The 27,058-nt window shown below is 47.0% G+C and overlaps 1 protein-coding gene and 1 long non-coding RNA gene across 5 annotated transcripts in view; one reads left to right on the top strand and one right to left on the bottom strand.

The window, feature by feature from the left end:
- Nucleotides 1-22,300: 22,300 nt before the first annotated feature.
- On the bottom strand, nt 22,301-24,762 carry TMEM271 (transmembrane protein 271). The gene has a single exon (XM_049796371.1). It carries the CDS (start codon nt 24,701-24,703, stop codon nt 23,597-23,599), a length of 1,107 nt encoding a protein of 368 aa, XP_049652328.1. The 5' UTR covers nt 24,704-24,762; the 3' UTR covers nt 22,301-23,596.
- A 250-nt stretch (nt 24,763-25,012) lies between these two features.
- The window catches only part of LOC126036507 (uncharacterized), a 38,528-nt gene continuing 36,482 nt past the window's right edge, over nt 25,013-27,058 (top strand). For 3 of the 4 annotated variants that reach the window (XR_007505170.1, XR_007505169.1, XR_007505167.1), the window contains exons 1-2: nt 25,013-26,246; nt 26,507-26,663. This is a non-coding gene — a long non-coding RNA (uncharacterized LOC126036507). The remainder of the gene's footprint in view (nt 26,247-26,506; nt 26,664-27,058) is intronic. The other variant, XR_007505168.1, reaches the window with a different exon arrangement.

The raw sequence follows: 27,058 nt of genomic DNA, 5'->3' as shown, positions 1-27,058 counted from the left end.
GGGTGGTATGGGCTTGCTTTAACCCCCAGGGCAGTGCAGCTCTGTGGACAGCCCCAGTGGGGCTTGGTCTTCTTCCCTACAATGACTTGCAGGTGTTGCATCCTCCAAAGTGGAGGAATCGCACAGGAATGCAGCAGCAATGCATCTCCCCCGCTGGCTCAGCTCAGGGCTTGCTTTACTGCTCTCCAGGGTTGCCAGGCAGGGTGGACCACTAGCATGCTCCGTGGCATTGGCACTGCAGGAAGCACTGCCCTGGCATGGGTTGCTCGGCCAGGGGTCCGAAGTGAGGGTGCTGCCTCCCTGCTGATAGGTCCCCATGGTGCACAGTGTCTGCGATACTAGGGAAGGGACTACCTGCAGATCAGAGATCTAGCATCATGTCCATTCACTCCTTTATCTCAGCATAACCTTTTGCTTATCCTCCTTGGGCTCCACAACTGGCTGATGCAAGTGCAAGGCAAGTCTGTCCTGCTTTTGGCTTTTGCTGGTGGAAGCAGCAACGGACGGAGGGAGGAAGGGAGGGGAAGGGGCCACAACTGGATGCCAGGTCCCCTATTTCCTCCTTGCTACTTCAAGAAGAGAGAGGCCATGCAGGTAGTACCTCAGCCTAGGCAAGGAAGGCCAAGGGAGGAAAAAGCATGGGCAAGACATGTGATTACCAGTGTAAAGTCAAAGCCAACTTTTGTGGCACATGTGTTTGGGCTGTGTCTGTTGCCACAACTCTAGGCAGCCTGCAGAAAAAAACCCCAGCATCTCAAGCTCACTGAAGTGGATGGACTTGTGTGTCTGCTGCTTGGGACTAGCACATCCACATTTTGTGGCAGATGACTCTTATGCCCTCTGGATCCCATGCACTGTCTGTGTGCCCCTGAAAAAGGATAACCTTTTGGGGTGAAGGTCTATAGGATGATCATGGGGAGCTGTCCTGGGCACAAGGCACCCAAGAGTATGCGTCTGTCTGTCTGTCTGAAGAGGGTAATGGAAAAATTATCCTGTCAGCTGTGCACAAATTTCCTCCAAGAGGGAGTTAGATTGCATGAAATCATTGCTACCAGTCTGGGATCAGAATCTGGGAGTGAAAAAGACAGACCCTAGGCCTGGGCTGTTGATATGGATTTGCCTACAGTGCACTGAAGTACTACTTCACTTCTATTGCTATGCCTGGTTATATTAATGTTTTATAAGACCTTGCACAAAAGTTTGGCAGGGTTTTCCTTGCTAGCTGAATGGCCAAATTTTCACTGTTATCCCAAGGATTAACTCTAGTGCTCAGATAGCTATGTGTTTTTATTTCCTGGCTATGGAAGCAACTGATACGGTCTTTGAGAGACTGTATGACTTCTTCAATGAAAAGGGAAAGCACAGACATTTTCTGTGAGCTGCTCTGCTCCGCTACTCAGTAACACGTGGTACTTGTTCATAACAAACCAATTCTCCCTAGGAAAGGATTTTCTGCTCTTCTTGGTGAAATATATACACTGAAGTCTTCTAAAGAGGACATTTCTGCTTGCAAGGGAAAAGCTTTGAAAATCAGTTGGATTCAACCTTTCCTCCCTTGGAGGGAGGTGAGAAGAGTACTGCATGCATGATACAAGTTGCTTTTATACACAGTTCTGTTCCCTTTCTTAACACATTCCACTAAGCTAACAAGAAGGGACTATTTATTACCCAAAGCTGTAATACTCTTCTAACCTCTCCCTCTGTCATAAATATTTCAGACTAAAAGCTGCAGACCTAGGCGATGTCCCATCTGCATGTCTATCTCCAGTGGCCCCTCAGCTGTGTGTGCCAACTTTGTGTTTTGGAGCAAAACATGTTCCCTGCTTTCCAGGTTCCTCTGGGTGTTTGGACTGTGGGGAGCCTGGTTGCAGCTTTTGTGATTTCCTTCCTTTTTCTTTACTCCTGGCATTTTCCGTGATGGCAGCCAGCTTTGCCCATGGGCCTGCTCGTGTCTGTACTTCCACACCAGGCAGGGAGGAGGCAGTGAGTGCTGGTACAAGGTGAGCCTCGGGGGACTCTTGAAACTTCCTTGTACTGTCTCCAGAGGCCTCTTCTGAGTTTGCCATCTAAATGGCTTTGGACTGGATAAAGGCAAATCCTTCCCTGACAAACTCTCTAGAGATTGCATGTATACTCAGTGCTTGAATCAGCAGAAAAAGTTTTAGTGACTCTATTGGCTTTGAAGGAGGCACAGGAGGATAGGCTGGTGGTGAAAGCAAAGAAAAGCAGAGAGCCTAGTACCTGAGCAGCAGAGGGTGAAGGACAAGAGAGACAGGAATGCTCTTCTTTTCTCCCCCATATGAACTTCTATACTAAAAGCCAAAAAGACTGTTTTCTGTTGCAATTGAAAACTGATTTCGTAATGAGTGAGTAGGAGATTTCAGTTCTGATAGGACTGGCTGGCTCAGGGCTCATAAAACTGTTACGCTTCCAGCTCTTCCAGATAGGCTGTCTTTGCTGGAAATTATGTTTGGATGAAATCTACCGTCTTTGGATGCTTGCCCGTAATTCCAGATGTTCAATGGCCTGGTCAGAGTTGTTATGAAGAAATTTAGAGTCCGTGCACTGTAGATGAACTGGTGTGTCCTGTGCCCATGCCCTACTTGCTAACACTGAAATAGATGTGGTTTTGTGCATGATGCAGAGAGGGTCATGTGCTCAGGATGCCAGGGGATCACTGCACAGGCTTGTCTGTGGTGGGACTCGTGCTGTGCAGTGACCTGGACATGCATGTGCATGATTTTTGTCCTGGAAAACCCTCCGTGGGAGGAAACATGGCAGCCCTGTTTGGGGGAAGGGTGTATGAGACTGAATAATTTAAGTGCTTTCATGGTTAACAGGCTGTTGAAAACCTGTACCTGGCAAGACGAGGGAGATTATCTTCCACTGGAGGCTAAGACCCCTGTTTTGCAGGTGAAGTCCATAAACGTAAGTGTAGGAATGCTTGATAGGACCACAGACCACCCAGCTCCATTATTCAGTCTCTGACTATGACCAGTGACAAACACTGTACTGGACAAGCATAACATGCGAGATAATACTTGGTGACAGTTTGGCAATTCACCTAAAATCCTGTTCTTGACAGCTCTGACAGCTAAGTTATGTGGAGAAAAAGACTTTTTCTGTGTTGGGGGTAGGCTGCTGTGGAATTGAATGATGGCTTTCATTCTGTGATGTGAGATTAGTGATTTCTTGACTGTCAGTCCATGACTGTCCTCACCTCCCCCACCTGTTCCTCCTTGGCTGAAGTCTGTGTCACCTGTCCTCATGCAGGGGATCCATCCTTTCCCTGGCCCCACTGTCTGTCTCTGGTCCCTCTGCCCTTTACAGCCACCACTGTGGCACTAGGCAGCTGGTCACCTCATGTGAGTGCAACCAGCTCCCACTCGCTTTCCCAGCTCTCAATCTCATCATAACATGGCACCTTAAGCATCTTCTTGTTACTTCCACTCATGGTTCTCTTTGCTGACCTTTGGGAACTGAGCTTGCAAAATGTCCCTGATTTGCTGCAAGCTGGAGGTGAAAGAGTAAATTTTAATCACCCTCTGAATCCAATGGGTTGGACAACCTCTCCCTGCAGCCCCAAAGTGCTGTGTGTTCTGTTCTGTAAATCAGGTGCTTTATTAGGCTCACTGTAGCAGAAAATGCAATGTAAAACTGAGCGTAGATTTATTTTAGACACAGTAGTAGCAGAATTAAGAGGGGAAATATCTTTGACTTACTGGGGGAAGTCATTTAGGAAGAAATTGGAATGGTTAATTAGAGAAAATTATCTCAATCTAATACTTTAAGGCTAATTTAAATGCTTCAGTCTCTTTCATGTAAGGAAAAATCTCTTTTAATAGCTTAGATTATTATCAAGGGATGTAAGTTTAGCAGTAGCAACAAATTTTTAAAAATTTTCCATCTAGAAATATTGTTAAAGTGGCACACAAAACATTGCAACAGAGATGTAAAAATCATAGTGGGCTTTTTTTTTTTTGTCTTTTTTTTTTCTTGGGGAGGTAGGAGTTGGGGACAGGGAGAGGACAAGGAAAGAGATTTATGAAGCTTTTCTAATTGTGATGTACAGTAAAAGGGCTAGAAACTTTGAGATCAAAAGCCATACCTTTGTGATTCCTGAAGTGTAAACTATCAAAAGAAACACTTAATCTCTTGACAAAAATCCCAGGATTTATCGGGGTGCCAGTAACAATACTTCATTTTCACAGTAGGTATCATATTGCAAATTCCCCAAACATTTTGGTTGATTTAAACTAAGAAATTTTAAAAAGACCTCAGGTTAATTACCTACCCTTCATGAATTTAATCTTTTACCCAGGCTCCCAGTTGTTAAACTAAGAGCTAGGGAGTGATGTTTGACAACTTTCCCAAAGCAGAATTATGGCTTTCACTTGCCAAGGACCTGAGGTTTTGCAGGTTGTGTTGCCCGTGAGGTTGTAGTAAATGGTCAGATGGTAGAGGTGCTGCAAAGGCATGACCAAAGTGGGAGAGAAAACCTGTTTGTCCCATTACCACTATGTTCCATCTCCTTTGCCTTGGTTGTGGTTGTCTGTCATTTCCTCGTTATTTCCTTTGCTTTCTAATGCAGTAGTTTTCTAGCTGAAGAGACTCCCCTCTTTGGACACCTGCTACCTGATTGCTTGCTAAAACCCTGATTGTTTAAGAGAAGCCTTGGTTGGATTTACTGATTTTCCAGTTAGAAGAGGACGTTACTCTTTTTCTGTCTGTCTAGCTTCCTGTGCTGCCCAGGCTGTCCCACCTGATGCAAACGAAGCCATGTATTAGAGTAACAAGGACAAAACAGGGCCTGGAGATGGACTGTGACTACTACTATCCCGGCGAGAGTGCCACACCAGCATTAGTTGCTGTCAGCACAGTACTTTTTCTGCAACAATACGAAGCATTTGGATACCAAATTTTTAATTCCTACTTTCATTTACCTTCATTCTCAGAAGAACTAAAAGCAAGCCAGCCGACAGCTCCTCCCTCACTCAGAAAACCCCTTTCCTTCCAAAAATCAGTAAAAACCTGTTGCATAGTTACACATTTAGCATGAGTGCAGGCACCAGCCTGTGTATGGCCATTAGGCTGTGCATGAGGGAGAGTTTGTATGGGAGACTCCAGAAAATTGCCTTAATGAGTCAGTACCATACAGCCCACATAGGAGTAGCCTTTTATTTTCTTCTGAGAGGTGGTAACCTACTAAGTTACTCTAAGATGCAGCTCCACCCTCACACCTCTGGGAGGGATGAATGCCATTTAGTCACTGGGTAGATAACACATGTCTCATGACAGTATCTGCAATTACCTAATGAGAAGTTGTAGGATATTGTTTCCCTTTGGGAGATACATTTTCAATGTAATTATATATCTCCTACACCAGGGATGCTTTGCTTCAGCTAGTGTAAATTCTGCTTTTCACTGCAATTTTTGCAGAGGAGCAGGACAGATTCTGCTATGTTTATCTAGAATAAATATGCAGTGATTCATATTTTCAGTAGAATAATTCCATTATGCCAATGTTACTATAATAAACTTGTAATTATTTTTTTTTCTGTATAGCACAGTTCTCACAGTATTGTGTTTTGAAAAACATTAGAAAAGTGGATTAATTTCCGTAAAAGTGGTCAGCACTCCGCTTCTTATATAAGCATGATGTGGCAGCTTTGGGACCAGAATACAAATGGCTCCTGAAGGTGTCTTTCTACCTACAAATTTTAACGTTAGGAACTCTAATAATGGTGAAATGCCATGATGACTCCTTTGTGCCGCTCTGGCACAGAGCTGGTGAGCAGGGCATGTACTGAGCTGATGATTGCATTCCTTAATGTTCATTAGCATTTAGCCCACAACTTTTGTAAACGGGACCAAAATAGGTATTCACCTTAAATTACAAAAAGGAGTTCTAAGAAAGTAATCAGTGCATCCAGTGCTGTATGCATGCTTTCAGGCACACATCAACCTTCAGCCTCAATGGAGGTTGGGAAGAAACAACCTACAAGCGAGTTCCTTGGTAATAACCCAATGCCTAAGACTTTCATGCTTAAGACTTTCAGACTTCTATGGAGCAGCTAATTTTGGCAAAAGGATTTTAGCTGGATACACCACTGGAGTTTTCTAGTATCACAGATGCTGTGTTTACAAATGCAATTAAAGATTTTTGGAAGGGATGATGTAATAGCACATGGGGCAAAACCTGAAAATAGTGCCAGATTCTGATCTCATTTGGATTAATTTTAATGTGGAGCAAATCCAAGAGTTTAAGTAAAATTAGTTCATGTACAGCTACTGTAAGCTGAGCCTGAGTTTCCTGCAAGCTGCCATACACCTCAGTCCATCCCCCGCAGCTTTCATTTCCAATGCTCAGGCAGGATGCTAGCCCCATGTTGTGCTGGCCACAGGGAGATGGTTGCTCTGTGCAGACTCATGCTCCTTGGTGCTTTGTTAGCTCTGTGGCTTTGCAGAGGCTGGGAACGACCAGCCCAGATGCCTACACCAGACCTAGGTTCCTGCCAGCTGTCGCCACTAGAAGGCATGGTAGCAATGAGCAATGTACTCAAAATGATGGGTTTCCTATACCCTCTACCTGCATCTGTGATGCCCAAAACGTGCAAGTATGAATCCTGATGGGGAAAGGGAACTTGCAGGGCTAGGATGTAGCTGTGGAAGCAAGGGAAGACAGCAAAGGCTGAAGTGGCATGGCAGAGAAGAGCTGGGTAGGCTGGGTATGAAATGTAGGGACAGAGAATGGCAGGGCAGAGCTGGGAAAGGCTGGGGAAGAAAAGAGGCAGACAGCTGTTCAAGTGGCTTGAATCAGTGTGGAGAGCTTTACTGAACAGGCCAAAGGGAGAAAGGGAAGTCTCTCCTCCTATTTTTAGCCAAGCAGCTGAATTGCTCCACTTCCCTGCCCACGGGGGTCAAGCAGTAATGGAAGCCACCCTCCGAGCAGCCGCCAAGCAGGAGCAGGGCTGCGCTTTGCCTGCAGGTATGGCTGATTTCTGAGCACTGCATGATGGCACATGCTGTGGCGCAGACCTCCCTTAAGCTGAAGTTCAGGAAAATGAAAAGGCTAAGGGGCCCAGCCATGGATGGGCACATGCGTACTGCTGGCCATACCAGGGGGCCTGGGGGCACTGAAGGCTGCAAGTGATCCTCCCCACTTGACTGCTGGGAGACCACAGCTGTGCCTGGGCAGAGATGTGTCCCATCCTGCAGGCCACCTCCCCACCAACCTTGTGTGGAGCATTCAATCTCCATTTCAGCACTTGGTGCATTCCCTGTGCCTGTGAGCTTGCACACCACATTATTTTGGGCTTCTTTGGTAAATCCTCAGCTATCTAGGGAGATTATCTTCCTAATTTATCAGCAAGCACCTTGTACTTTTTCCAGAGGGCAATTCAGTGCAGCTAAATTAGATTCCTGCCTTGCTTTGTGCTTTGAAAGAGCCTTTATCTCTGTCTAATGATTACAGAGTACACGATTCCAGCTCACATGCTTAAGTTAGGTGATGGTGTATATATACTAATGATTTCCCCTGGTCCATGTCCAGGAACTAACACCACGTATTCCTGGCTTTGTGGGATGGCATTGTCTCAGAAATACAGATCAAGGGTATGCCTAGCTGGGCAGATAGGACGGGAGATGATGTGTAAGGCTGAGGGTGATAAAGGAAGATAGAGGATCAGGGCTGTGCTGACATGAGTGTTAATTACACCTACAAAGACCTGCCTGGGTTTCCTTCTCTACAGGGAATTCTTGATGATGTATTCTCAGGAGCTATTTTCAGCAGTGGTGGTCTGTGGGGAAGTATAAAAAATCAGTTCATTGTGCAAATTTTTTTTTTAATTAACATTTTTATTTTTACTATAACCTTTTTTTCTTCCATGACAACCCTGAAGGTGGTGTTTGAAGAAGAAATGGATGAATTGACATCACCTTTTTTGTCTTCCAGGGATCTGTGAAGAGAAGAGGAGATGAAACATAGCAGGTAATTCACCACTGCCAGGATCATAACTTTTATGCAAAACACGGCCATCAGGTTTAGGTTTTGGTTTTGTGATTTTGAGTTATTATCCACAAAGGGTGCGTGCAAGGACACCACAAAGAATGGGATTCTTGTGTCTGTCCATTGAGACATCCCTTGCAACTCAGCTTGTGGCTGGTGAAAAGCTGGGCTTTGCTGGGGCTGTGTGGTTTGCCAAATGCAGGCAACAGCATGGCTTGTTGCACCATTGCTGGTGGTACCCTAGGAAGAGGCAGAGCTGATTCATCCCCTACAGATTAAGAGTGGTGTGAATGTGGTGGCCCTGTCAGCATCACACAGCATCCATGGCCACAAAATAAGCCATCTAGTCCTGCTGTATCTGCTGCCCTTGCTTAGTGTACATTTGTGGCTATGTGTGGCTCACGGTGAGAAGAACAAACTCTCTGGGAAGAAGCTGGCTGGAGGGAAGGAGAATGAGCTGGCTCTGAGTTACAGCCAGCGGCAGCCATCCTCTGGGCAACTTTCTTCCTTTCCACTTCGGTGTGGAAGTGAGAAGCTCTGGCAAAGATTAGTGTCTGTTCTGAAATGGGTTTAGGCACTTTAAAGGTATTGTGTGCCAGTGTCTTTGGGTCGTTAGTTTGTCTAAGTGTCTCAGATCAGCATTGTTGAGGAACTGGGGACAGTAGGAACACTCAGTGCTGGTTTCTTTCTGATGATCTCTCTGATGATGAGGCAGCAATTTGTATGATGTGTCTGGCTAACTGTGGCATAGCAAATCCTTTCCTGCCCTAGGTGTCTTGCAGAAGCAAGGTATTGATGGCACCAGTGCTTTTCCACCTTTAATTACCTTGGCCTGTGGTGCCTGATGAATTTTGTCACCAGCATGTATTAAGCTCCATATGCAGTTTCATCCTTCGGTTTCCCTCAGCTCCTTGTGTCCTTGTCCCAGGACACAGCATGTGTGAGGACCACATGCTTTTCCCCACCTCCTGCAGCAGATACCAGCAAGGTGGGATGCTGCTGGCACTACCTTCTCACATGCAAAATGGTTGCACAGCTCTCTCTGAGTTTGCTCTTGGCAGGGCTATGGCTTGTTTGAGCAGAGAGAGAGGTCAGAAGTCAGGCGGGCAAGATGCAAAGAGTAAGTAGAGTTACACCTGGGCAATTTCTGGGATGTTTTCTGGGCACTTGGTATGTTAGTCCCAACTCATTTTGGCATGGACCTTGGAGTCATGCCTCACTTCATGCTGCTGTTACTGCCCTGGCTGCTGATCTGGACGAAAAGGTTGTTAGGAAAGGAGGAAAGCTTGGAAGCAAAGAAATTGCCTTTCTGTGCATATTCCCAGTCTTCACAGGGGCTGCAGGAACAGCCAGCTGAGGCAGGTTTGAATCTGAATAATTCTGATTTGGGAAATTTAGCCCAGTTGCTGCTCTGGGTCTTTCAGCTGGTGAATGCACTGCCAGAACCTGGAACAGAGCTGAGTGCAGTGGGCAGATGGCTCCTGCTGAGCTCAGAGCTGCTGCCTGCCTGCTGGCCCCAAAGGAGGAAGAGTAGCACCCCATGCTCCCTGCTGAGCTCAAGGGAAACGTGATCTTGCTGTAGCAGCTGCCTTTTATGCTGAGTGACACCACTAGGTTTCAGGTGGTGTCTCACAGCTCAGGACCTGTGGGGAGCTGTGACCTGGCACTCCCGTTCCTTCTGCACAGAGGCAAACCAGACTGCTCCATCTGGAGTGCCAGCAGGAGCTCAGTGAATCTTATGGCCAACAGTTAGTAAATAGGCAGAAGCTGGGCACATGGCATACTGCTACATCTCACCTCTGCTCTAAAGTCTAGGCTCTGTGCTCCAGTGCAGTTCCAAGGTGGGGGCTGGTGTCATTCTTCTGCAGGGTGAGTTGCTGCAAAAGGAGAACCACAGGCACTCCTATCACAGGTTTTCACCAAAGGGAAAAAAGATGCTCAAGTATCAGTCAATCAGCATCTCTGTCCTGGCTTGGTCCCCATCCACCCTCAGGCTGATTTTGGGGACTCCAAGGAAAGGAGCCAGGAAATTAATTTTTACCAGGGATGCCAGACTTTGAGAGTAAGCAGTATGCCTCCCATTGAATGGCTGGAGATGTGCTTATCTGCCTTCAAGAAAGGGCTGCAGGTGGCTCCAGAAGCAATGGAAGAGTGCCAAGGAGTTTTTGGACCTGGCTGGTACAATTATTTTAATATTGCTGAGCTTTTTAGTATACCCGTGATGTGTTAGGGCACTGAGAGCCTTGGGCAGACATCTTTTTATTATTGTTTAACCTGACATGATGAATGGCTGTTGGTACCTGATCTCAGCTAGATCTGATATAGTGGCTGTCTGTACCTGCTGTTCTGGTCTTGCAGATTTTTTCATTGTGCAGTTTCCGAAGATAAGATCTGTGGTGTGATTTGAACATGAGGTATTGGGGGTACAGAAACCACTGAGATTTTCAGGAAGCTGAAAGGTACACAAGCAAGACTTCAGTGATGCTGCGTGCTTTGAGTCTTGGCTTATTTGGAAATCCAACAGATGAAACCATCTTCTTCAAATTTTGCTGGCAGAGGAATCACAGATATATCTGGAGCACATTCCCTTTTCTGGCATTACTTCATCATTTGAGCCAATTTGGCCTTTCTTCTTCTGCTTCAGACCTGCTGTTCCCCAGAGCCTATTTCATCCTGAGTCCTCTCAGGCAGCGTATGGGTCACGGTGGTTCATGAGAAGACATTTAGCTCTTTGGCTTCATCACAAACACTAATTGACTATGCATGTTTTGAGGTGCATGGCAGCAGATACCTCAGGCAAGCAAGGAGAGAGGCTAAGGGGCAAGGATGTGCTGTGGATGTATCCTGGAAACACTGCTACGTTATGTAAGCATGAAGAAACTGGTCTTAATGTAAGCATTTGATCACAGCCTTGAACATATCCCTGCCTCTGCCAGCAGGCTCAGACTAAGCTGCTGACATGCACAACAGCTTCAGTTCAACAAGGCTTAACGTGCATGGGTTTAATGCTCCCTTGCCTATGCCAACAGCCTTGTTTTTGGAACAAATCAGGGTAAAGCAAACAAAGCCAAAAGGAAAGCAGGAAAGAGGAACTGCTGACAGCAGTTACTATTCAGTTCAGGCAGATGAGAGCATTTTATTATCCCTTGCACAGTATCCAGGGGAACCTCAGGAGCTCCCTAGCAACAATGCAGCAGGAAAAGGAAGTGTCTTAATTCCTGGAGCAAGCGTGTTTGTGCAGGGCTATTGGCCGATGCGCGCTATCTGTCCTGGTTGTAATGGAATGGAGAGATGCTACCTCCTTCCACAGTAGTGCCAGGCAGCAAAAATGGCAAAGGCTGCAACTTCTGGAACTGAGAAAGAGGAAGAAAAGCACTCATGGTCTAAGGGACTATGTGGTTGCTCCATGAGGAAATTCTTCTCCAGTCATTAGCTGAGATGCACGGCCAGTCTGTATATCTTACAGAGTAAAGCTGTTGTGACCTGCCCGTTTCCCCTGCTCCTATAAAATTCTGCCTTTTCAAGTTCCTTCTCTCCATTTAATCATGCCTTCATCCAAATCTAATGTTTTCTTGTTTCTGAAGATGGCATACCTGATCTTGCCACAATTGTTTCTGCCACTGCTCTGCTAAAAGTGGATCATTCTGAGAAAATGGGAAACTGTACCATCTCTGTTCCCTCAGGATTGGCTTTATAAAGAATCCAAATTTAATTGATGGCAAAGCTTTCAAAGGTAAAATGCAGCCTTCTGCAACACACAGGTAGTAAGGTCGTTTAGGAATTGAAAGACCACTGACACTGCAGACAAATGGCTTGATGTGTAAATGTCACCTTACGTGTTTGATTTTAGATTTTTAATTTTGAAACTGTGCTTAGGTATGTCCACCCTTTATTATATAGGCCATCAGTGCATCTTTAATTTCATCTGCATATGGGATTTGTTCACCTGATACAGTTCCCCTGAAAGGTACCATGACCAGGTGCACTTTGATCATGTTCAACTTCAGATGAAGGCACTATCTGAGAGTTTGTGTCCCTTCAGTTCTTCCAGCACTGTGCTTTGTTTCACTTGGCTGGACTGACACATAAATATCTGTAACCAAAACTGAACTGTTAACAAAATCCCCCTCACTCTTTCCCCATAAAGTCTTGAAAAAACACCATATTGCACTGTTATGTCCACATGTAAGCTCTGCTCTTGACAGACACAGGTGTGTCTTCTTTCAGAGATGGGATTGGTGGAAAAGAGTTCATAGGTAGTCCCAGGTGTCCGTGGGACTGGTAACTTCTTTCTGTTGCTCACCAGGTTGTAACTTCCAGGCATCTTGTTAAGGTAAGAGCTGCAGACACCTGGAGCAGAGTTTGCCTTTCTGCTTGGGGAATGCATGAGGCATTTTGTTCAAAACATTGTGGTTTTTCCCTAGCTTGTTCTAATAATTGGAAAGGGATGAAGCACTCCCTTCACCCACAGGATGCATTGCCTTCCCCTGTATTGACATGAAGAGTTTTCCTGACTAAAGGAGGCATAGCCATAGTTGGGTAATTCTCCTGTTCTTTAGAGTGCTCTGACTAAAGGGGAATAAAATTGGCTTTACCACTGATGCACATTGCACTGCAGACACCTTGTCATGGTGTATCTCTCCTTTTTTTGACTCTGCCATGGATATCTGTGCACTATGCCACTTTCCACATCAGCAGGGTAAAATTTTGCCAGCTTCATGAACATCCAGCATCCCCTGTGCTTGGTCATCTGGAGATGAATCCGTGTGCCCCCCAATTTAGTGCTATTGCAGCATTTGCAGCCATGATGAGCTGAGCAGAACTTGGGCTGATGATTCATTACTGGAAGAGTGTTGAGCATACAAATTAGAGGGTACAATCAGCAGTGGAGCCTGTTTTACGTATTTCTGCTCTACTTTGCTTCACCAGTAGGAACATTTCTAAGACCAGCCTGCAATCCTTTGCAGTCCTGATGGCCTGCTCTCTGGCAATGTAGCACTGTAGAGAGTCTTCTGACATGCACAGACAGTGAAAGGAGTCTTGTACTTACTGAATGTGAAGTGCTGCTGGCATGCACCTATGCTAAGCACCTCCTCTCCTGGTGGCCTCTATTAGTGCTTTTTATTAGTAAGGCAAGTGAGCAGTTTAAACAAATACTGAAAGAAAAAATAATGGACATATGCATCTCACTACCCTCCTCATATAAATCAGTGTGCAGTGATGAACCCTTGTTATTTGTATGCTTCTAGCTTCTTGTAGATGGCCATAATCCAGATTAGATGCTCTGTGCCAGTACATCTGATTGTCAATAAGAGGCAGCTTGACTCAGCTGAAGCAAAAGCTTTTTCTGCATATGACAGAAGAGTGTTGCTAAAGTTGGCTTACTCCTGGACTGTGTAGGACATATTCCAACTATTATTTTTTTTAATTTTATTTTTTTGCTAAACATCTTCCAGCTTTTTTTTGAAGAAATGCATTCAGCATTTCCCATAAGGCATTTGGCAAAGCTGACAGTCAGCACTTTACATGCTTTGCTCTCCTTCTGGTGAAAAGAGGCAGTTTTTGGTGTAATTCTATTGACTGCAGTGGTTTCATTGCCATTTGTCCTCATCAGAGAGGTCAGAATCAGAACGTGACATTTATACATTGGTGGCACAGAGGTCAGTGCTAGTTGAAAGGCAGGTGGCGGTGGAAGGGAACAAGCCTCAGGGAAGGACATACAAGGATCGAGGTACCAGCCCCGTTGCTGAGAAGTCTCCTGTTAGTGCCAAAGTGGCCAGCAGAAATAGGTGGTTCACTGAAACCAGCAAGTAGTGGTGTGGTAGACCAGCAACACACCCATTTTCAGTGCAGTTGCTCATGCAAGCATTTATCAAGCTCCTTGGGGAAGCAGCTGAACAGGGCTATTATGCTCCCTCCCAGGTGCTGAAATAGCCTGTTGTCTCTTTGCATTAGTTATCTGTGTTGAGGTTCTAGTGGTATTTCTAAGTTAAAGTGAGTAAATGTTTGTTCTGGAGATGCACTTTGATACCCATCTCCTCTGAGCAATGCAGTTATTCATAGAAGTGAGGAAATTTAGCATGCAATAGCTCAGGAAACTCGCTCTTTCCTATTTGGAGCCCTAATTAGAGCAATTAATCACTGCTGCTTCTGCCATCTAAGCTTCCAGGCTAGAATATATTGTCCTCTCTTGTCAGAGAAGAAATGTAAAAATGGTTTCCCTTTACCTAACACTTTGCCAGTAGAGCCTTTATCAGTGTCTGCCTCCTACCAGCTTCTATCTTGCCGGAGAGCTAGAGATTAAAATGTAAAGAACAAATTGATGTGACTGTTCCAAAAGAAAGAAGAGGTGTGAATTTTTAAGAGATCAGCTTCTACTTTGTGTGGGGTTTAGTTGGATTTGTCCACTTGATTTACCTTTTTAAGGAATTTCTTGTAGGTTTCCATTTTGCTGCATTAAGATGACCATTTTTCTGGAAATACCCAGACAATTCCACCATAGAGGGGGTGTTCTTTCCACTTGATGCAATTAAAACTTCTCCCCACAAAGTTCCTACCTACCAAAGCTCTCCAGCTAGGTATCCAAGGCAGGCTGAAGATAAGGTTGCCTCTGCGTGTTTTAACTCCATCTCTGCCCCTCGGCTGGTCCATCAGTGCTTAGTTTAACTGGTTAAATGCACGATTGTCACTTCACTCCCCCATGTATGAGTGTGCATCAGCTGATGAGCTGTAGGGGCTGGGGATCACAGCACAGCACCATGACCCTCTCTGTCTCAAACTATGCGGCTCTGTAAATTAGAGATATCAGTGCTTTAGTCTGTCTTCCATGTGGTTTTGTGACACAGATGACTCTTTCAGGGAAGAAAGGCATTTCTTGTGGCACCTGACCTTCTGGTGTGCTGCACCCCATGGTGTGCTGAGGCCCTGTGCTGCTGCATATCTGTCCTTGAGCAGCTGAAGATCTCAACTTCCCCTTCTTGCCTCTTTTCCTTGTGAGACTTGTGCAAGTGTGGCGGTACCTTCCTGTTCACACACCTGCAGGTTTCACCGCCTCCCCCCTGCCCATGGAGAGTGACTAGGGAAGAGTCAGGTGTGGCTCCATGATGCTGGAAGTGCCTGCACTTCTGCTGGGGTTTAGTGGCTGAGTGGGGGTTCTCTCCTGCTCTGCTGCAGTGCAAACAGAATGGGTGAGCTTCCCTCACCAGTGGCAGTGACCCAGCTAATGATGATGGCCATCTGTCCACAGCCAGCATACACATTTTAGCAGTGCACACACAAGACTAAAAAAACCTCCCAATATGTAGCTATGAACACAGTAGGTACTGGACTGCAAGTTTAGTCTAGTCATGTATGAAATAGTTTTTGAATAGTCATCTGGAGATTTGAAGCATTTCCAGCTGCGTGTGTAAGGCAAGTTGAAATTCCTGTTATTGTTAGCTTTTGCTGCACATTAGGAACTGTGTGATATCAGAATTGTGAAATATCCATTTTCCTTTGGTGTAAATACCTTCTGCTGCTTCCTTATTACACAGCTTAAAAACCTCTTACAACAAAGCAATTCTCTTGATCTGAGATGTTAAGGCTAATGTTTGTCTTTTTGCTGCCCTTGATGAAAAATTAATGAACTATGAGTGAATGAACAGTTCTGCCCTATTTATGTTTTTTTCTCCTCATGCTTGGATGCCGAGATGCATTTACTGAAACAGGGCCAGGGTTGCTTTTTGACTTTTGAGGTAAATTGGTCCAGGAAAACTTCCAACAGGAATCCTCATTCTTAGAGCTCTGGATCATGCAGACCTTAAGCAGATAAGAACTGCCATGGCCTTCAGTGAAGGACAGCCCAGAGCATCATACAGCTCTTCAAGTGTGCCCAACATATGACACAGGCAAAGGTTTTTCATGTCTTGTTGCTCATTTCTATTTATTGCCTCACCAGCTGATCAAGTAATTCAGTACTCCATTGGCAGACTCTCCCCCTAAGCACAGAGGAAGTAGGGAGCATGCACTTTGCCACCCCCAGCCTGTGTGCATGCTGTGCCTCTGGAGAAGTTGCTAGGGGGAGCAGAGGATGAAAATTAGCCCAAGACAGAACTTCACACCTCTGTCATGAAGGTCTGCAATTTGATCATTTGCATTTTGTTAAGGGGTGAATAAAGACAGTCCTCCTCTCTCCATTCCACTTAACTTGGGCATTTTGCTTTTGCGAGAGCGACCCAGGAGCAGTTCCCCACATGAAGCCTAGGCCACTCCACACCCAAGACCACTGTGTAGCCAGTCTGGAGCTTTTGCATCATGACAGCAACCTGCCTTCCCCATCCTGTAACACAGGACAGTTTCACCTGGGCTGCAGCATGTCCTGTCTTACCTTCTCTCAACACACGCACAGAACAGTACCACAGCACACACATTTTCAGGGGTTCGAAAGCTCCCAGCACATATCCAGCAGGTGCTGGCTTAGCGGCTTCACAAGAGGCAGCTGCTTGTTCCCACTGGCAAGACAAGACAGCATGTGGTCCACTGCATATGGGAACATGAAGCTCAATGCACTAAACAATGGTCCAGGTAAGCCTGGATGATGGTGGTGCCTTTCAGTATTTTCTGGTAGCTCTCCAGGGACTTTACTGAAGAGGAATTCTCTCTGCCAGCCAAATGCATTTCTGTGCAGCTATCTGCTCCCAGTTTGTTGAGAGAAGCACACTTCTGTTTCATTCAGCATAACAAACCATATTTCTTAGCAACAGTTTCACAAAGAGCTGTATCTGAATTTCTTTCCTTTTGATTTAGAGCAAGGGAGGGGTCGGAAAGCAGTATATGATTTTTCTCAATCTCCCAGTCTTATTTGGTGGTAGTAATTTTTTTGGTTACTAATAATTTTGACTTCTTAGGTCAGAAGGTACTGCTCCTGGATTTAACACAGCTCTTGATTATACATAAAAAAAATTTTGGACAGATTAATTAGTTTTCGACACTTGCATTTCCCTTTCTTCCATTTTCCCAGGAGTCTAATTTAGATGATCTGCATATTCTGGTAGATTCTGGGTCATTCAGCAAGAGGCAGATATTCCAAAACAGAACAAAATAGAAATTTCTCAGTGGCTTTCTCCTTTCCAGTGCAAGCATGAGCTTCTTTTGGTAGCTCTTTTCCATGTTTCTAGGAGCCGTTTGGCCTAGAGCTAGCAAGTTGAACCTCTACTCAGATCCACCACTGATAATCCCTTGTGAATATCTTTGTGAGGGCATTCATTTTAATCATGAATGCATGGTAATTATATACACCTTGAGACTGCACATAGCTCATCCAAAATCCATGACTGCCTGGTTGCATGGGACTGGATAATATCATCTGGACCTTTCCTTTCTTTAGCACAACTTTGTGCTGTTGCCTCCTTCATTTGTGAGGAAATGCCAAAATTTTCATGTTGGCATACAAGGCCTCATCTGCACCATGTGCCAAATTCCTTATCTGACCTCTACAGGAATTGGTGGCACTCAGTAATTTGTAGGACAGCTGTACTCAATCTCCCTAAATTTAATAATTTAAATGCTTGGAGATTTTACTGAGTATTTTTGTGAGATGAGATTTCATTTAAAATGTAGAACCTGGGACAAAAAGCAGACTCTGAAAGAACCTTCTCTAAACCCAAGTATTAGGTTTCCAAAACTATATCCCTGGAAAATAATCCTTTTAGATATTATAGGTATTCCTCCATCCCCAAATCCAGTGTCTTAACATAAAACCAGTGAATACTCTGGAATGTTTAGTCCTCTGAACCCATTAAGAGGATCATGATAAGCTTTTTCTCCTCCCACACTTCACTTTATCCTCTGCTAACTATGGCCACAGAGGAGACCAACTGGTGAGGATGCCTGCGAAATTTAGTAGGTGTTTAAGCCCTACGTGCTGTAGTGAAATGAACAATTCATTTTCAAAGACCATGAAATGAACTTCCAAATATCCCCATTAGACAGAACCATGCCAGGAGTAGAAATCAGAAGTGAAACACTGGGAACTTCTGCTGGGTTGTATTGCTACTGGACAGTTTCACTTAGGACATTGAATTTTCTGTGATCTGCTCATGAGTTAGAGCCATTTTGTATGTGTTTTTCACTAGACATGTTTCCTTCCATAAAGCTTATGGAGGTCTTCCAGAGATCTAAAACTCAATGAGCGAACAAGTAGCAGTCTGCAATGTCATCTCCACTCCTACCTCAGGGTAAACTCACTGAAGGTTAAGGCAGATGGGTCTGAAGAAGGAATGAAAGAGGACACCAGGATATTTTTCCTTTGTAAAGGAAATACGTTTTTCTTAAGAGAGTCTTATGGCTTCTTAAATAACTTGATCTTCAGCCGCAGATTATCTAGGGTGACATCAGGGTGACATACCCAATAAACTTCAGCAGAACTTCACCAGGTGCCTGAATGTTGGGTGGAAACCACATAGCACAGCTGGGCAGCTGAAAGTGAGGCAGCTATTTGAATCAAATTTTGAGAACACCAATTTGTGGATTTCAGTCTTAGAAATAGGCAGGGGAGGAGTTTCAGGACCGATATTGTAATAGAAACAACACACAACCCCCCTATACCCAACTTAAACTCTCAGATTTCTTCTAGTTGCTTTGTTTGGGCAGTGCCTCCTTTTGGGCAGGACATACCTTACACCACGTTGTTGCAACAATGTATTTGAAGATTTTCCCCCAGCACTACATTAGCCTGTGGGCTTCCTGGGGACCATCTTTTATCTGCTAAACTGTTACTAGATCATCTATTACCAACTCTGGAACATATACTAAGCACTAGTCACATGCTATTAAGTACTGAGAGATAATCAAGAAATTTAAAAACTGGACAGTGACCATAAGGAATTCAATCTTACCTCCACACATTTTAATTGGAAATATGAGCCTGTATTAAGGAGCGGTGACTTTAGCACACTTGAACAATGCCACCATATGAAATTAACAGATCTAGATTTTTACCAGTGGAATTTATCTAAAGTACTAGAACATCCTGTAACCAAGAAATACCTAACTTACAGAAACAGACTCGACTTCATGGTAAAACCTGGAATTTTATGTCAGGGTTCCACTTGTACAAGTTGTTAAGTCCCTGAAAAGCACGTTTTTGTAATGAAAGTGGTAATTAAATCCCTAGTTTCAGTTGTACTGTTAAACATCCATCTAAGACAATGAAGAATATGAAATGAAGAACATTAGGCTTTTCTTATAGGATATGCTGTGCTTTAAAACGTATTTTATTGATCCTAAAATTACAAGATCAATTGCTGACATTTTCTTGAGGATCAATCTTGGATTAAATGGCAAAATGAAGAAAAGGTTTTCATATGTACTATGTCCAAAAGCAGAAACAGATTGCCGTTCTCATGTGAACATTCAGAAACCTTTTCTGATGATTGAACAGTATGTCTGAAATATATCTAAGTTATACCAGCCACCATAGCGCTTTTTGGTGAACCAAAGAAGTCCTACAGTGAAATCAAACTTTTGAGTAAAATCTGTACTACTTTCATACAATTTCCCTCTAACATAATTTTTTCCTGTTTTTAGATTCACATATATTCTGTCTGTCAATTACAATGCAAAGTATAAATAACAGATTTAAGCAAGGATGTTGGAGTGTGAAAATAATTCATGTGAATTGCTAATAGGCTGGTAGGAATACATTTTTTCTACATGAAGGCAAATCCTGTCGCATCAAAGACAGAAGACTTGATTTTCCACTGTTTCATCCCTTGACTAGCCACTATTACCTGCAAAAGGGATAGGAAAGCTGGGAGTAGTCTGCTACCAAGTCAGTACTTCCTTCACTGTGACCAAAACAGCAGTATTGTGTCTATTCTTCTCTCCCTTGGAACAGATGCTAGTAAAGCTGTAAGCAAATTAAAAAAAGCCACGGGACAAAAAGCAGTCTTGCCATTACTTCAGCTAAGCAAAATGGAGATTTGACAGCACATACACGATTCTCTTCTGTTCCCCCTGGTTTTGCTACTTAAGGCAAAAGCCTTGCAGTTAATGTCCTCCAGTGATATGAATCGATCAGGCTTGCATTCACCTCGACAATTATGTGACAGGGAATGGAAAATAAAGGGACAGTATGAGTCCTCTCAGGTAATTAATGTACGCTCTGATGCTTCCCACACCAGCCTATTTTCAATTTCGGCACAGTACAGTTTATACACTCTAACATTATTGCTCAGAAGATAGAGTGATGATTCAGGTTTACTAAAAATGGCTTCACAACACTGCAATCATGCTTGTGAAGCTTCATCCTGTATCCTGTATTTATAAGTTTCTTCTCACTGAGAAATAAATACATGTGGTGTTTTATCAGAAAAGTTAGTCACCAGATACCTGAAACACTTGTATACCATCTTTAAGAAAACATGGCTTGTTTGGTCAATTTGGCTGCCAATTTTTTTCCCCCGATTTTTTAAAAACCGTGTGTAATACCATAGGTGACCTCCCTTAATACTGCTGTCCATACAAATAATAAATAACTGAGAAATAATATGCCACTGCTGCATCTTGTCATGCCAGAAGATCAATATTACTTTAAAGATTATTTAGAGTAGGTGTTACATATCATTTGTGCCCAGACCCAATGAAGTCAATGAAATGACGCCTACTGGCTTCTGTGGGAGTCCAGCTTGGACGTTATTCTGGCAATCTGTCCACCACTAAATTAAACTATTACAGGGGATAAAAGCCCAAATGAAGAAAAGTAGGAATTCAGGAACTAAAACTGAGCCACAAATAAATATCCTAATACAATGGTATTCTGAACAGACTTAAATAAAACACAAACACACTTCCATATGCGTGTACGTACACACACACACACACACAAAAAAAAGTTATGAATTTAACAATCTTAAAAATTCATAGTTTAAAATTTCTTACATTTAAACAATTGAGTATAATAGGTAGCTTTCTTGACTTTCCATTTATTTCCCTGAGCACTGATCTTTGGAACATCTGGAGTTTCAGAATTGTCTAGTTCATAATTCCTACAATAGTTGTCTCAAGTAAAATACTGTCTTTTTATGTCAAAAATCAATTCCTTAAGTAAAACTAAGATACAAGGTCCATGAACTACAATGTATATAGCCAATTTTTTTAAAGCCAACAACTATTACTACACTTCTACATCTGTATTTAGGCACCTAGCTGGTCTGTTTCTCAAAATCACCCTGCAGCCTAGCAGTTCCCATTTAATCCAGTACAGGGTACTATGCTGTCTCATAAACTCATCTAATTGGAGACCTACATAAGTATTTAGCCTCCTTGCTTTAGTTACTCAGTTTGCAAAATCTTGGCTGTATGAGCAATACAATATGTTATGGGATTGGTTTTGTGCCTAAATTAGTATTATAGGTAAAGACTACAGGACTTCCCAATCACTTCCCCTAAGGGGTTAAGGAGGTGCATCTGCAGAGAGCCAGCATAAAACCAATCTTCCGTACTAAAACGGGACTTAGCTAGGGCATATGTTTTAGGCTGGCATTCCGCACAAGGAAATCTGCTGGCCAAAAAGAGCTGTATTTTAAATTTCTGCTATTTGGAACTACTTGGCAAATTGGCAACTGCTGCTTTTAACTGTCTTCTCTAGATTAGAGCTTTAATTGTGAGCTTCACAGACATCAGTTTGCAATTTTAAGACTTCTCAGGCATTCTGCATTTTAGATTATACAAAGTGTGCAAGTCAAAACACTTTAGAAAACAAAACAGTGCAGAGAGATTTCAATATTTTTAGGCTAAAATCTTCTCCCTCCTATTCTAAGGCTGTAAATTACGTCAGTCCCTCTGCAGCTAGAAATTTAAAAATAATTTTCCATCAACCACAGAAATACACTGTAACTCTGCATTCCCTTAACTCTCTCCCTCTGGGTAGCTGATAGACTGGCATTATGCAGCAGGCTCCAAACACAGGATTAACAGAAAGGTTATTTTGTAACATTTCATTTCAGTATGCCATAACTGGGGGAGGGGATACTGAACCAAATGCAATCTGAAGAGTTTGCTTTTTGGTTCTTTGTGCCACATGAAATTAAGCCTTTACCTGTTCTTGAATGATGTACTTACTAAAATATGCCATACCTGCTTCTCTTTAATGAGCACTTTCTTAAACTATCCGGTACTAGCATTCCACAACAGAATCCAAAAGGAGGATTTAGCAGTTCTTCTCTTTGCAGAAAGCCTTTTTAATACCTCTAAGTTCAGAAAGAGTTAACAGCATACAATCCCCTTGTTGTCCTCCTCCCACCCACCCCCACCCCACCCCCCTTTCAGGAATTAGTGGCCTCTTTTTTTTTTTTTTTTTTTTTTTTTTTTTTTAAACACAAAAGAAAATTCTTGCTTTGTAATAGGAGTATACATACTGTTTTGAAAACACATTTGGAAGATGTCTTCCAAGATGGTTTATCTTTTTTTTCCCCCTTTAAAACTGTGACCACTGCACCAGTTAAGGCTGTTTTACTATATATATATATATATATTTCAAATAAAACTTTTAATATTCAAGCTTACCAGATTGATGAACTGTAACAGGTAAAATGGAACTCTTTACAAGGTAAACCATGTAGTTGTACAAAATAGAATTAAACCCTTCACCTGTGTAAAACAAAAAGAAATCCTGCCTTGCATTAAAAACACAGAACCTGTTTACAAAAAGGAATGTGTATGACATTTGGACTTTCTTTTAACTGCCATATCCTAGCAACATCTCAGTTGTTTTAGTAAAGGAACTAATCATCAATTTTAAACTGCAGTGAATTTACCAAACATTTTCACTATAGACTTCTGAAAGCTTTTACAGTAAGAAGTTATCAACAAAAGCAGGCACATTAGTGTACAAAAACGTTGATATTTTTTTTTCCTGTTTCTTTTTCAAAGTGCAGGTTTTTCTCAATGTGCATCTTACAAGACCAACGAATGTTTTAACTCACTAAATCTTAAAACAGAACTCAATTCTCCCAAGGAGTAGTGTAAACGTTAAAGATCCCCAATACACCTCTAGTAAACGTGACACAAATGTCTCTGCGTTGTTTAGAAATTTAGCTCTTTTGAGAGGTAAAGAAGCTTCATGACACCTTTTCCTTGCACTGGCTGGTTATCATAAATGGGTAATTCTGGACTGCTAAAGCTGGAGACTGATGAATTACTTGAAGGGAACTAAACTTGGCTACGGAGGAGAGGCGGCGAGAGGAACCAACCCTCAGGCGTTTCTTGCGCATCCTTTGTAAAATTCTGCCGCCGGCGGAGGGACAGACGCACGGACGGAGGGTCGGTGGGAGGAAGGGAGGGAAGGGGGGAAAGGAAGGGGAAAGCAGGGAGGGAGGGAGGAGAAGCTTCCGCAGAGCCAGAGGCACGGCGGCGCCCCGCCCGCGGCCCGCTGCGCCCGCGGCGGCGGGGCCATCCCGTCGGTGGTGTGAGGGCTGCCCCCGAGCCCCGCGGCTGCGAGGCGCTGGCGGTCCCGGTCCCGGTCCGGCGCCTGGTCCCGCTCCCGCTCCCGGCTGTCACGGCGGGCCGGGGGGCCGGGCAGGGAGCCGGGCGTCCCGCCGGCTGTCGGCGCTAGGTGCTGTGAGCGCAGGGCTCCCCGGGGTAGATCTCCTCGTAGGCGGGGGGCTGCTCGCTGGGCAGAGGGTAGCAGTAGGGGTAGGAGGCGTTGAGCTCGGGGTCCATGGGCGAGTAGCCGGGCAGCTCGACGGAGGGATGCCCGCCGCAGTGCACCTCCACGCCGGCCTCGTCGAAGACGTGGAAGACGCCCACGTTGATGTAGGAGACGGCCTGGAAGGCGCAATCCCCGGGGCTGAGCTCGGGCTCGCCGCCGGAGAAGAGGGAGCCCTGGCTGTGGCGCGGCGCCCGCCGCCCGCCGCCACCGCCGCCGCCGCCGCCGCCGCCGCGCCGCCGCCGCCGCCGCCCGCCCGCCGCCGCCGCCGCCGCCGGGGTCGCTCTCCGCCGCCGCCGCCGCCGCCCGCGCTGCTGCGAGGCCTTGTAGTTCTTGACGAGGAGCAGGTTGAGCAGGCCCAGGAGGCACTCCAGCGCGTTGAAGACGGTGGAGAGCACCAAGCCTTGCTGATAGTCCCGCAGCTTCTGGCAGCGGAGCGCCGCGGCGGAGCCGTCGGGGGCCGCGGGGCCGCTCCGCGGGCGGGCCGCGCCGCCGGGTTGCAGCAAGCAGTAGTGCGAGTACTTCCTCTCCACCAGCGACACGGTGTCGCCGTCGATGACGGCGCCGGCGAAGGCGCTCAGCACGCCCAGCATGAACACCAGCACCCCCAGCAGCAGGAAGTTCTGCCGCCCCCCGGGCGGCGCCTTCTCCACCGGCCCCGACGGCGCGGCCGCAGCCTCCCCCCCGCCGGGTCCGCCGCCCGTCGGGTCCGGGTCCCCGGCCGGGCCCAGGACCGAGGCCGGGGTCGGGTCCGAGGCCGCCGCCGGCGCCGCGGGCGCCTCGTCGGGCGGGCGGCAGCAGAGCAGCGCGGCGGCGAGCAGCGAGAGGCCGGCGGCCAGTAGCAGCCCCGAGTAGAAGGCGCCGGCGGCGGTGCCCAGGCGGAAGGGCTCGCCCTTGAGCTCGGAGCCCAGCGAGAAGCACTTGAGGCCCACGGCGGCGGCGCTGAGGGCGCAGGCGAGCAGGAGGCAGCTGGAGAGCGCGGCGCAGGCTCCCCGCACGCTCCACTTCATCCTCCGCGCCGCCGCCGCCGCCGCCGCCCCGCCGCCCGCCTCATCCTCCTCCCGCGGCCCCCCCCAGCCCCGCGGCGGCGGCGGCGGCGCGGCGCGGCGCGGCCATGCGAGCGCGGCGCTCCCCGACGGGGCGGCTGGGCTCCGCTCCTCTCCGCACGGCAGGCAGCCGCCGGCCGCAGTGAGCCGGGCGCGGCGAGCGCACACGCTCCCCCCCCCCCCCCCCCCCCCGCCTCCCGGCCGCCACCGCCCCCTCGTCCCCGCCCGCCCTCTCTTATCGCGGCGGCTGCGGGGAGGCGATTAATTATGGATGGGAGCCGCGGCGGGCGGGGGGACGGGGGACGGCCCGCTGCGGGTGACGGCGGGGGGTGAGAGTGCGACCCCCAGCTCGGCCCGGAGGCGGCGAGGCCGGGCTCCCCGCCCTCCACCACCTTGCGTGGCACGGGGGTTGCGGGGGGGCCGCAGCGCGCCCTCCGGCCGGCTCCCGGCCGGGGAGAACGGCGAGGGACGCGCAGCTAGGGCAGGGGTCGGCGGGGGCTTGCACCCTACCCCCCCCGCCGATTCCGATGCGGAGGGCTGCCGCTTGATTCCGGGCTCGCGTCCTCTCTTAATTTTATTTTTTAGCGCTTGCTCTTGCAGGAAGCCGGCGGGCCGCCGTGCAGCCCTGGGACTGCGTTGCGGTGTGTCGGCGGCTCTGATGCAGCGGACCGAGACCTCCGAGCCGCGCTGAGCGGCACCAGCCCTCCGCGCCCGCGGAGGCGGCCGTCCCCAGCACCCCTCTTTGTTCCGTGCTCTGCCGGCGACCCCCGGTGGGATTGCTCCCCGCAGGGCCACGCACCCTGCTCCGTGGCCGGCAGGGGTCGGGGGCCAAGTGCCCGCAGCGGCGTCCCCCGGACGCCCCGTCCGGGACCGCTTGCAGCACAGGCGGGCGGAAGCCGCTATTGGGGGGCCGCTGCCACCGGCTCCGGCCCCGGCCCCGGCCCCGGCCCCGGGTGGCTTGGCTGCTCCGCGGGGAGCACCCGGGGCGGCCTCCCGAAGGAGAGGTGGGAATCTCAGGCTCGGAGCGGGGAGAGCAGGGGGACTGTGCCTCTGCCGGCAGCGGGGCGCCGGACGGCGAGGAGGGTTTGGGGAAGGCTCTTCCTCGCCTGTCCCTTTTCCTTCCCGGAAGCTGGAGCCTCCAGCTCCCCCATTTTCCCCTTCTGCCGTGCGCACGCCAGCCTTGGGTATTTTTAGCTGGCGCCGCTGTGATTAGCATTCAGGGGAGCAAGCGAGGCAGAGAAAGCCTTTTTCCAAGCCGTTTTCTTTTCCCTTTCCAACAGGGCCAATGCACCTGTTGGTGGCAGGAGGTGTGCGTGGGGCGTGATTTGGTGTTTAGCCTTCTCCAGGGATACGATCCTGCTCCCTCTGTTCCATCAGGGTGGGCCCCCTCGGCACCTCCCAGAGCAGGGTCAGCACCCTGCAGCACGGGACTCTGCTGTTGGAGCTGCTCCTCTCTGAGAGAGGCTTCTGGGCCTTGCGTGGGGCAGTGGCCTCGCAAGGGCCCTTGGTGAGTCCAGCCCTCCCCAGTGGCACCGTCCAAAAGTATCAGGGGCTCCAACGGGACTTGTCATGCTGCCCCTGGGGGCCACACAGACAAGGGAATATTGCCCCCTCCCTCTTGTTCACAAGGGGCTTGTGAAGTACTTTGTGTGAGGGAACACGGCAATCCTGGTAGTCCAGGGCTGGCTGACCTGCAGCCACCTGATCCCCTTGCTGGGTTGTAGCCTTGGCTGTGGGGGTAGGACCAACCTTCTTGTGTCCCTCCAGGAGCAGGTGGCTGCGCATGCCACCCGGAGTCATCTTCAGCTCTTACCCTTCCCAGGCTGTCCCTGGCTCCTGAGGATTGGGGCACGCGGGTCTGCTGATCTGTGGCCATGTGAAGATTTTGCTGTAGGATCTGGGACCAAAGTCTGCTCTGCTTGTGGTGAGTGCCTGGACCACCGGGGAAGATCTTCAGATATCTTTAAAAGAACTGGCCCTGAGTCCTTATGACTCCTAAAAAATAAATGCGTAGAGGGTGCACAGCATTTTGCAAAATACAGCACCCATCTCCTGAAGTCTATGTTGAACTCTAAACATTGCCTTGGAAAGCAGATAATAAACTCTCAATCCAGCTGCCAATCTACAGGACTGCAGGAGACACACTGCGTGCATGGGTGTGGAGGGAAAGGAGCTGTAGCTAGTGGGAAGTGGACACTTAATACACAACATAGACTGACTTACATGTGAGGGAAATGTGTGATTTGTATAATTTCATTGTTAATGTCAAGAGCTTAATGGCATTCCGAAAAGGATTGTTTATTATGAATAGTGAGAACA

This window comes from Accipiter gentilis, chromosome Z (assembly GCF_929443795.1).
Source record: "Accipiter gentilis chromosome Z, bAccGen1.1, whole genome shotgun sequence".
Lineage (NCBI taxonomy): Eukaryota > Metazoa > Chordata > Aves > Accipitriformes > Accipitridae > Astur > Astur gentilis.
Note: the sequence above shows the minus strand (reverse complement) of the source record. Positions and strands in the feature narration are given on the sequence as shown.

Bases quoted from the DNA above. Each gene is read 5' to 3' on its own strand.
- TMEM271 (XM_049796371.1), bottom strand. From the start codon at position 24,703: ATGAAGTGGAGCGTGCGGGGAGCCTGCGCCGCGCTCTCCAGCTGCCTC.